Genomic DNA, 11,985 nt, shown 5'->3' with positions numbered 1-11,985 from the left:
TATCAGAAATCCAGTTGTTACCTCTCTATAGACTTCGTGCCTTCTGTCCTTGATTTAATAAACATAACCTCAAACTCAAGTCTCAAACCTGCTCAAATACTGTGTGATTTTCTTTTTTCTCATTCTTGTTATTTCTTGTAACAATAAATATTAATTCTTTAATTCTTTTTTGACAAATTTCCAATGTAAGTATAGCATAATATTGTATCATCATAATTGTGTTAATGGTATATATATTTTTTTAAGATTAAGATTTAGTAACATAAAGTTAAAACGTTTTTTAACCTCATAGTCAACGTGCGTTTTGCTAGCATATCATCATCCTTATTATTTGTTAGTTTTGATTTGAATTTTAAATTTACTTAAGATTCTTGTTATAATACCTGAGTATTATCACTAAGGGTTAGCCAGCATGATATGGGGTACCTAGTTGAAGATTTCATTATTTACCTTAAGTCTACAACTTGCCTCAGTTTTTTTTATGTATTTAACTCAAATAAACCTTAGCTAAATTATTTTACGTGATATCTATTCTGAAGCCGGTTACAAGGTATTTTCTTGCCAGTGTGAATGTAGCTATCATTATTGTAAACCTTTTCTTGCATTTGATGTCTGAAAACAGAGCAATAATTCTATTTTTCTTTGTTGCGACGGTTGGGCTTCACTGGCTACTAAACGTCCTGATTCAGTTGTAAATAAGAATATAAACGTTTATTTTAACACTATGTTATTTTTTTTTGTCTATTGAAAACCAGATAAACTGTTCTATTACTTCAGGACAATAATAGTGATTAATTGGACGACAATGATGATTTCTCTATGATCCAGATTATATGAGGCAGAAGTGGAATCAGAAGAGCCTGACAACAGCAGCAAGCTTCTAGAAGACGTAAATGAAATTATTTTATTTTTGCTGAGGTTTATAACCATGTAAGCCTTGAGCCGTTCTCACAGTGGATACGTTGACGTGTACCGTACGTCACTTTAGCAGTCAAAATAGAAACCATTCCAAATTGGAAAAATAATGTACAAAAAAAACATTTAATATAAATATGAAGATAAAATTAAATGGGGCTACGTAAAACACGTATTATTATTATTTAAAGAGTTGCGTTATATTTAATGGGTGAGTACGATACGATTTGTAGTTTTGAATAATTGCTATTTTGATTACTAAAATGACAAGCAACAGAGTATCGTACGTGAACGCATCCGTTCTCCACTATGAGTTCAGCTTTGGACTGATACATGAGTTGTAATGAGAAGAATGCTGATTTAATGGAAAAATACTTCCACTTCCAAGAGATGTTTGAACCACATGGTAATTAATTTAGTATCAAAAAATATATGATTAGCCTATAGAAAAACTACGGTTTTATGTGATTCTGCACCAATGGGGAGTGATTTTGAAGCTCATAGCTGTTAGTTGGTGAAGCCAGCCTTAAGTAGGAAACAAATGAAGCAAATGAATCAATTATTAAACAAAAGTTAATGTGTTTTATTTTGTCATAGATTTTCCTGTTGGAACTGCTCGCTGGTCTGATAAGGATAGGCGTAATAAATAATTGAATGCCATTTCACCTTGCACAATCTGAATTTTTTGCTCTTGCCTCAAAATTTACGCTGAAGTTGAGGTTTTATTGTAGTTATCTTGATTTCACTCTGGTTTTTGGATCTAAAATTCTTGGATGATTCTACAATAACCTATTTCAAATTTCTTTCAGACAATGGATGAAGCATTCAACGACCCAAGGTTTGGGCATATCATGTCCGATCCGAAATTCAAGAAACAACCCGCTTTCCAGAGAAAGGTGAAGATCGACAATAGATTTCAGCATATGTTCAACGATAAAAACTTCCAAGTCAAGTACACTGTTGACAAGAGGGGGAAGCCTGTCAATCAGTCTTCCGTTGAGAATTATGGCAAATTTTATGCGCTCTCTGATGAGGAAGATAGTGACAGTGATGACGAAAGTGAAAATGAAGACAGAGATTTTGCATCTGATAGCTCATTGGGAGAGCGGAGGAAAGGTAAAGTGGATGCAAAGAAAACGTCAAAAGCGAAGTCTGATTTGGGAAAGAATAGGACAGTTTTGGTGAAAAGTAAAAAGAATTTGGAAAAAGTTAAGGGTTTTGAGGTGGATAATGTGAAACACCAAAAGAATAAATTGAAAACAAAGAAGAGTTCTAAAGTTAGAAATGAAATCCAAGAGGAGACCAATGATGATGATGATGATGATGATGATGATGATGATGATGATGATGATGATGATGATGAAGAAGAGGACGATACGGGGGAAAAAGAGGATGACGAAAGTGACGAAGAAACTGATGAAAGCGAAGATGATATCCCACAAGAAATGAAAGAGGAAGCATTGAAAAAAGTTAGTCAAAAGAGAAAACTCCCTCAAGAAATTAATATCAGTTGATTATGCGAGAGGAATGGGTGTCTTATCAGATAGCAGTTCTTCGGATGATTCCAGTGAAGGTGAGCTATTTATCTTTATGTTCCATTTCTAATTTACTTTATGTTTAAAACAATACTCGCCCTGAAAGGTTTCCACCTCTGTTACAAAATATATTAATAGAAACAAAGATAGATTGATTTTTTTTAATGAGAATATCTCGGGAGGAATGAGAAAGCATGTGCTCAAAAAAGTATTAATCACTAATTTAGATTAAAACAGCCCAGATGTAATGTGATGTTCTTGATTTTATAAATAACGGGAAATGAATATTAAAAGAATAAAATGATAAATTATTGAAAAAGACAAAACCAAGAGAAGATTTTACTTTGACAAAGAATCTAATCAAACAAGGGATTCAACTTGAACAAGGAATTAGTTAATTTTCATTTATAATTTTAAAAAATGATCACAATTTTTAGAAAATGAAATTGATATTGTTTATGATTTTCTCAAAACAGAAAATCTCAGTATACGATCTTACACGAAACATTCTAGTGCCTACATATTTTGAACCCCTATTCAGTGTTTTGATGTGATGTTATTTGTATATGAGAACTGTACTTACTATCCATACTTTGACACGATGTTTCAGAACTTTCTGCAGAGGAAGAAGACGATTTAGAACACGATTGGGGCGAGCTAGACAAAGATGCCGATAGAACGGATTCGGCCACCAAGAGACTGGCTATTTGCAACATGGACTGGGACAGAATTCGAGCTGTCGACCTCATGGTGTTGTGCTCTTCGTTCTTGCCTTCCGGTGGAGTCATCGAGTCAGTCTCCGTGAGTCATCAAATGCTTATATCACTAGATTTTGACAATTCCTATACTCTGTTGAAAGTTTCAAGTAGCTTTCTATATTCATTGAGTGTATTCAATAAGATATTCAATATTCATTATAGAGTCTCATTGGATATTAGAATTAATCATTATTATTACTACAGAGTCTGTAGGAAGCTTAAAAACAAATAAGAAATTAACTCTATGCAGCGCAAAGCACCACTTGATTTAAACAGTCACGCGTCTTCTACCAGAACCTAACATCGATTTTCCAATGGTTCTATTCATTTGAGTTCTATCGTTTTAAACCTTGAGAATAGCGAACAGCGATATTGTAGAATATTGTTCCATAATGAAATAGAAATACAACATGTTGTCTATTCCTCTGAAATGGTTCTATGGTCTTGTATCCTAAACAAGGATATACCTAGGTCTTGTATCGATAATCCATCTCAGTAGTGTAGAATAGACAACATATTTTGTTTTTATTTGATAACGAGCAGGTGTTACCAGTGCTCCGCAAGGGTTTGTCAAAAGCTCTAGTAGATTGAATTTAGTTTTATAGTTCTATGCTGATATTAAATCTGTGATGATAAATTTACAATAGAAAATGTATTCGTTTGGGCTTTTATCTCACGTAAACTTTGTATCAAAAATATATGTTGCAGTTAAAATTAATTCATTAATAAAAATAAAAATATGTCTATAACCATCCTCGGTAAATTAAGAATCTATAAATTCAAAATTTCAAGTTAATCAGTTCAGTAGTTTAGACGTGCTGATGCGTCATTAGTGTCTTTCCTATCCCGTACATGTATAAGCCAATTCTTTTCTTTATAATATTATAGATTATGGATGAGAATAACATTTATAAAAGTCTAGTTCTAGGATTTAGCTGTGACCCCTGGCCTCCCACTACATGAGACCAACCTCTAGTATTTTTGTGGTGGGAGTAAGGAACTCGGTAGTTGTTTTACAGCATAACTGTACTATATACTGTTTGAGAGCAGTTCCATTGCCCATTGGGTTGATGTTCGTCTGTATGCAGAGAGAAAGAATTATGTGTGAGAGTGGAAATATGTCCCTACTACAGATTATTAACTTTCACCGTTTGAGGGGCTGCGGGTCAGAACTAAATGCTAGACCTTTGAGATACTTATTTAATAAAAACATAATAGCTTATTGTTTGAATTGGAAATCAGATGCTCAACCCAGTGCTAAAAAACTAATTAAGATCGCGTCACCAGCATGATTGCTTAATTTCTCATTCTTGAACTTATTAAAATATCAAATGATAATAAATGAAACCAGCCCTGATAGGAACCAATATTTGGTTTCAATTGTTATGCAAACCGCTTAAAATTAAAACATTCATTTTGATGCTTTGTTATTGTTGAGGATGCACTGGCGTTCATTATTTTTGCGAAAGTTTTTCAAATTATACGGATTAAGAAACTATAAAGTATCTATTATTTTATTTTCATTATTGAAATATCCCTGCATGCCTGCAAATCGAATAAAAGTGACTGTGAACATCATACTGGACCAAAATACATGAGGCTAGTACCAACATAGGGGCGTACTTTTGAAGAACTGGCCATCTTCCCATAAATTGTCAAGTATAAAATAATTGGTTTTGTTTAAATACATTTCTTTCATAAATTATGTGTTCAATTATGATTTTATTACTGAAATTTGTTTTCAGATCTTCGTATCAGAATTTGGTCGAAAAAGAATGGAAGAAGAAGAGGTTAGAGCCCCGATCGAGATAGTTGAACAGAAAAAAGTGGAAACTGAAATCGATCTTGAGGACAGAGAAGAGGTAAAGTTTATTCATTCTGTGCATTCCTGAACGCTCACCAATAATGTAAACTGATTAAATTTATTTAACACAAGTCGACAGGAGGGCAAAGACCTAATGATGAACTAGACTTGAATTAAAAAAAAAAAAACACTAAGGAGTGAAAATGCACTTACATTGGTAGTGACGATCGTTTCGACCTGTTGTTGGTCATCCAATAAACTGAGTCCATTGAGTAATAAACTGATTACTGAGTAATAAACCCAGTTAAAACTGAGTGTTTTTCAAAATTCAAGTTTAATTTTAATGGTGAAAAAGTATGGATATGCAACAGGATAAACTAGACTTTGTCCAGTTTAGTTCTTTATATATTTTGTGTATTGTAGAATTCTATTTTTATTTCCTCAGATCAGTATTCTCCTCAACAGTAATTATTCCTCTCTCCAATTCTTTGTTTTATTTATCCTCGTTTCATCGTGTAGTATCATTCTTTATTACTTTTAAGAAAACACTCCCACATAAGAAAATATGTCAAATTTTTCATGTTTGTAGAGCTTTAAATGACATGTTTAGTAATTTAAAAATCTTATTTTGGCCAAAATTTTACTTTGAAAACTGTGCGCAGCACATTTTTTTATCAAATCTTTTTCCAAGTTATAATAGAAGATTTAATATATGTCATAGGCAGGTAAGCGAGTACCATTATAAGCGAGTTAGCGAAACCGGTTTCTCTCTTTTCCTGGTTGAACGGCCATTCATTTGTTATGCCATAACATCCAGGCCCAAGCTAGTTTCCCAGACTAGATCATTTAAAAAATAGATCATAGCTCCCAGCCATCGGGGTATGTAAATAATAGAATAATCCCACCAATTTAACCTTCCTGGCGTGACATAAAGGAGTAAAACAGCAAAATATCTGAATTTGCATGTTTTGTATATGGTGCCTTGTTAAACAGCTTCTTTAAGGTTTGTTTGGGGTAATTCAATAAACGTTTTCCTATTCTATTTTAAAAAGGCGATTGAGAGATTGAGACACGTCTTTTCTCTTGTGCTGCTCCTAGCAAAGTGTCATCCGAAACGTACTGTGGTCTCCTGTGGTTTCACCTCACTAATAACTTCTTAACCTGGTCTCCTATTGGTAGATTAAAAAGTTGGTAAAACAAATTTGGTCAATAATCACGTTGCTTTTAAGGTCGTGGGCAAGTGTGAGAGCTGCATAGATAATCTTCATTTCGTTAAAACCCAATATTTTGCTGTTTTACTCCTAATCACACTTTATGTCACGTCAGAAAGGTTAAATTGGCGAGATTATCATATTATCTACATTTCCCGACGGCTGGGAACCATGATATATCTATTTTTAATTATCTAGTCTGGGAAACTAGCTTGAGCTTGGAAGCAAAAACGATAGGACCAAGTGATGGAGAGAAAGATTTTTGAAAAAATACTTTCCACCCCCTGAATCAATATAAAGGTAGTTCGTGAATTTTGAATTTGAAATATGAAACTGTTGGTGTAGTTCAGCTATTATCTTATGTTTTTATAAGTTTTAATAATGAATAAATTGTTGGCAGGATGACGAGGAAGGTGACAAGTACCAGATGGAGCAGCTGAGAAAGTACCAGCTGCTGAGATTGAAGTACTTCTATGCAATAGTTGTGTGTGACTCGCTGGACACGGCTGCCACGTTGTATGAAGAGTGCGACGGACTCGAATACGAGAGCAGTGTAACCCGCCTCAGATTTGTGCCTGATGACGTCTCGTTCGATGAGGTAGTGCAAATCAATGCATTTTATCTTGTATGCCCGGTTTCACCAGGGTTTTGTCAATATTTTCGAGAGATTCACGAGTGCACTGGAACATAATGATTTCTATGTCAATAAATACTATCGATAATTCCAGTGCACTCTTTGTAAAGCGTACCCGGCTTGGCTATGTTCAAATGTCTTGACCGAGCTTGTGTACTATACATTGCGATATCATATCATCATATAGCTGTCATTGTATTAAGTTGTCATAATTACGAAGTTATAATGCTAATTTCCGGTAGCACAAATAATGCCTATTAAGTTTTATCATGGTTAAATGTCACGAGAACCAATCAGAGAAAGACAATTTCTCAGTCTTTGTCATTCAATCAGAGAAAGCTTTCTCGAAAAGGAGGCTTCTCCGATTGTTCACAAAAACGTAATTGGCATCGTTGTGGACCTGGAAAAGGACAGTACCACCGGCTTTGTCAAATAACAGACAATGTTAGCATAACCAAAGTTGATAAAATACTGTCATTATAACGTGGACCTCACTATAAGTTTATGATAATCTGGTTGTGAATTGTATTATGATTTTTTTTCAATCGAGTTAGCTCTAGATAATAGTCTACTTGATTGACGAGGAAGATGTAGAATTGTTCCATGATAAAATAAAAACACAATAATTTCCTAGAAAATACAAAATACTGTGGATTTATCACTTTTTGTATGTTCTACGTACTTTTAAAGCTAGCTACACGCTCAGCAAATGTCTGACAAACATGTATATTTGATCATGCTTCGATAAATGATTCCGCTGTCACAGCGAAAATTGGCAAACTTGTTTTTCAAAGTGAATGTTTTTGTTCTCCGTATTACTTGAAATTATATTTGTACATAATTTTCCAAGTACACAATATTATTATTTTTATTTTGTTGTTGATCCATCTTCTTTTCATTGACCGACTTTAAGAAACTGTGAAGTGTAAAATCAACACTCACGTTTGTGGGCTACAGTTTTCTGTTCTGGTATGTTACATTGTCGAGCCTTGACAAAATTTTTCTTAAATTTACTTTCAACATTTTTATTTAATGCTTGCACTTGAGCTCGTGGGTCTTTCCTTCTTTGTTAGTATGTGGCATCTAGCAAATCATTTTAAAATGTATGAATGGCAAAAAAATAATCTAACAATTAATTTTATTTTAATATCTCATTAGTTATTTGTGCAACTGGTGTGCAAAGTGACAGTTTGCTGCACCGAAAGAAACGTTTACGCCCGAGCCGTAGGCGAGGGCGGAATGGCTTCTTGAGTGCAGCAGAGGAACTTTGCTCACATATTTCACATTAAACTTTTCCTACAGTTACTATTGAATATGAGAAGTGGTTGATTATGGGTAAAATGATGGCTGAAATCCATCAAATGTTTGTGTGTGTGATGCTGTTATTAATAACAACCTTAATTCATTTAAAAATTAATAATCCAATTGAAGTTGAAAATTCTCATTCAAAGTTCTCGTTTTTTTCATTCAAGAATCAGAAAAAATACAGATAGAATTTGAAATTCGCATTCAAAATACACGCCAACAGCTCATTGGTATGGCTGCAAGATGGCTGAACCGACAAGCGCGCGACCTAGCGGGAAGAATCGTACTGCCAGAGCCACTCTTACACCCTGGTTTCAAACAGCTTGCTGGTGAAATCTCCAGAGACGCAGCAACAACTTCTGAAACAGAATTTTACAATGTGTTATACTATACAGAGCGTTCATTGAGTCGCGCACATTCATATTAACATGTATGAAAATGGAGGGTTTTTATAATAATTGTTGTGTGGCTACCGCAAAATATCATCAGTACCTAATTTATATTATGTAATTTATGGTGTGCAGGTACCACAGGTCTGCATTTTTGTTTTGAGTAGGCTACCGTTAATGTGAACATGTTGTTTTGCCAAGAGCAAAAAGTGTACCTTCATGAACCGTTTTTACCAAACGCATCCTGTGGCTTAACCTAAAGGAAAGGGTTTAAAAAAATAAGTTAATCTTATAAGTTACACTGAATGAATTGAAAATGAACATTACAACACAGATTAACAATATTTGTGTGGGTATACTTTATAAAGTGCCAATAATCGTGGTATAAAACTTTTTGCGTTTAAAAAGCAGCCTTTTTGAACTCATGTTATAAAATGTTGGAAATAATTGTATAGTAAGGCACATAAGTATATAGTATGTTTATAAAAGTTACACTAATAAGAATATTTTATAAGAATATTTAAGTTTAAATGACTGCCTTGTTTATTATTACACACAAAAATGTGTTTTACCATGCTTGTTGACTCTTTATGGAATACCGGCAATTAACTGAAAATGAACATTACAACAGAGATCAACATTAGTGTGGGAGTGGGCTACTCCATAAAGAGTCAACAAGCATGGTAAAACACATTTTTGTAACCTATATACCGGTACCATAAATTACTTTATGATTTGCAAATCATTCAATGTAAATCTTATGAGAGTTGGCTGAAGTATGGTAGTGGATTCGACCAACTTAGCCAAACAAAAGTTCAACATTCAATGGACACATAAGAAGGCTTCTGATGTCCATTAAGCAAACTATATTGCTATATTTCTCCACGTGAAAGGATTCAAGGGAAATAATACTGTATTTTTATAAAATTGAAAAATTGCATGAATATGTTTTTCTTTCAAAATTGCATTTTTTTCCTTTCAAATATCACTTTTCTGAGAGAAGTTCTCTCATCACAATCATGGGATGAACTAAAAGGAGTAAAGTTATTTATATCAAAATGACAAGGAGAATTCGTGCTTTCTATTGCTTTTTATTTTTTCATATACGACCGATATAACTTTGTTTTAATCCATGAATGTGCTTATCAATGTCGAGTCAACTCGAGCAGAAAACATTTGTGGGTTCAAATCGTCATCAAACGTTTGACGATCTGGAAACATTTTTGTTTTAGAAGATAAGTGGGTGTTGAAAGCGAAAAAGTTGTTCAAAAAATTATTGATATTATTTTCCCAATTCTCAAAAATAGTCGGTAGATCATTGTTTGGCCTCTCAGGAGTTTCAAAGTAAGGAAAGCTTTGTAGGTGTGAAGCATTGTATGTTAAAGGTTGTTTTTTGAACGATTCAGGCATATTAGAATCAGGTATTCGAGCAGCAGTCAGTTGGATTACCATAGAAATATGCAGTTTTGCAACACTGCTTGAGTTTTCTGAAGCAGGGCTTTTAATTTTCTTCATTTAGTCGCATGTGTTTGCATTAGAAGAAGTTATAATTTCACACAATCTGACAACGCTGCTATTTCTTGGATGAAGGGCCCAATCCCAATCTTATATGTTACGCCAACTATAAACACTAAAAAGACTTGGAGAATAAAATAATAACTTGAAGAATAAAACACTTATAAGGACACTTACTCTCCAAAATTTTGATTCTCAGAAGGCTGTTTAGGGACCTCTTCCCTTTCCCGCCTTCCCTGCAGAAGTTGGTGGCACTTCATTCATTGTCAGCTGGACGAGCGGCGTCTCCACATTCCCTCCCACAAGTTCATGTAGGAAGTCCACCTACAAGAGAAAAAGTCATGTATGAGGATTTTAGATTACAGAAATTCCTATTCAGGAGGTTCAGAAGACTTAATTCATCCCATATTCATTTATTTATTGAATTATGACATGAAAATTTAGTTTATTATGAGAACTTATCAATACCTAACGACATTAATTGTGAAGCTGAATATAACATTATTTAATCCTTGCTCACCTTTCTATTAATATAATTTCATTGTTGGGAGAGGAAGGATTTTTAACTCCTGTGAGTTATTTATTTTGCTAATTACAGGTCCTTGTAAAACAAAAATATATTTATTGAAATGCATATGAATACAGTATACGGTACTTCACTTTCATTCTTCATTAGTACACCTTACGGTTACGGTTATCAAATAATGATTATTACTGCTATACTGGTGTTTTCAATGTGAAATTTCCACTAAAATCAATTAGCTGTTTAAAATTGAATATGCAACTGTATTAAATAATTGTAAATTAGATTTATTGCAAATAATTGTGAAATAGATCCTGTCCTCCATTCCAAGATAGGTTTCACGGTTATTAAAAAAATTATTATTATTGCTGCTCTGGTGTTTTTGTAATTTGACAATGAAAACATTTCTCGAAAATAAACTACCTAGGTTCCTACATGTTGAAAATGGAATACAGTATATGCAACTGTATTCAACATCATTCATTCAAAAGGCATTCAAAAATAGGAGAATAACGATGAGATAAAAGTTAACCTATTTTTCGTTCTCAAAAAATAGATTAAGACTGATTCGCAATCTGAGAAGCCTATGAGCTTTTTTCTTGTTGTTTTTGTTGATAGAAATAGCTTGAGAATAAAATCTTTCGTAAATTTTCTAGTTCAAATCTTTCAGGATCTGAAGTCATAAAAATTGAAAATTGTACAATCAATTTTTTTCTCAATTTTTAATCAAATAAATGGATTTATTATAATAACAAGATATATGAAAGTATTATTGTAATAAATTCTCACTCACCTGAACAGTGAACAGACGCAGTCACCACAGAAACACAACAGATACAATAACTGACAGAAACTCAATGAACTACCTAATCTACTCTCTATTAATCAATTCCCTATTTATCAAACCTAGTAACTCAAAAATCTATTACTAAGCCTATCTATTTATCTGAATCTATCTGCCAATTTTATCACAATCTCAGAAATCAATCTCGAAATAAGCGCGATGCTACTTCTAAACGTTGTGAAGAGGCAAATGAACTGGAGACGAACGAATACCAGCACCAGAATCGTTGAATTCAAAAAGAGAAAATGGTGGTTCGATACCGTTGTGGGGAATAGAAAGTTTGGGGGGGTGTGTGTGAGAGAGAGAGAGAGAGTGATTCAGTGTGGCATAATAGAGAGACAGAGACAACGTTCCAAACTGTTGGACTTCCCGTTTCTCAAATTTCACTACCTACCATAGTCACCTATATATATAGTTCCTCTTTGAAAAGCATTCGTATTCACCACGTGAAAAAAAACACTTATTTAGTAATAATTTTAATGGAATAAATAAATTTCCTCAATGTTGGTTTCCATTACGAACTGCTTGCTATCATTTCATTTAATGTTTTGT

The 11,985-nt window shown here is 33.5% G+C and overlaps 1 protein-coding gene and 1 long non-coding RNA gene across 2 annotated transcripts; one reads left to right on the top strand and one right to left on the bottom strand.

Annotated features, from left to right (window-relative positions):
- Positions 1 to 207: 207 nt before the first annotated feature.
- LOC120355459 (ESF1 homolog) lies at positions 208 to 6,914 on the top strand. The gene is given in 6 exon segments (XM_039443846.1): positions 208 to 227; positions 1,725 to 2,419; positions 2,421 to 2,488; positions 3,052 to 3,251; positions 4,954 to 5,070; positions 6,624 to 6,914. Coding segments are annotated over 6 exon segments (1,374 nt in total). The 5' UTR covers positions 208 to 224.
- Positions 6,915 to 7,980: 1,066 nt separating this feature from the next.
- LOC120355458 lies at positions 7,981 to 11,673 on the bottom strand. The gene is made up of 3 exons (XR_005573526.1): positions 11,383 to 11,673; positions 10,244 to 10,390; positions 7,981 to 8,521 (listed from the first exon to the last, which is right to left on the bottom strand). It is a non-coding gene; the product is annotated as an uncharacterized LOC120355458 (long non-coding RNA).
- Positions 11,674 to 11,985: the final 312 nt, after the last annotated feature.

This window comes from Nilaparvata lugens, unplaced genomic scaffold (genome assembly GCF_014356525.2).
Source record: "Nilaparvata lugens isolate BPH unplaced genomic scaffold, ASM1435652v1 scaffold1848, whole genome shotgun sequence".
In the NCBI taxonomy this organism is placed as follows: Eukaryota; Metazoa; Arthropoda; class Insecta; order Hemiptera; family Delphacidae; genus Nilaparvata; species Nilaparvata lugens.
The sequence above is the reverse complement of the archived record's forward strand: the minus strand, read 5'-3'. Positions and strand labels throughout refer to the sequence as shown.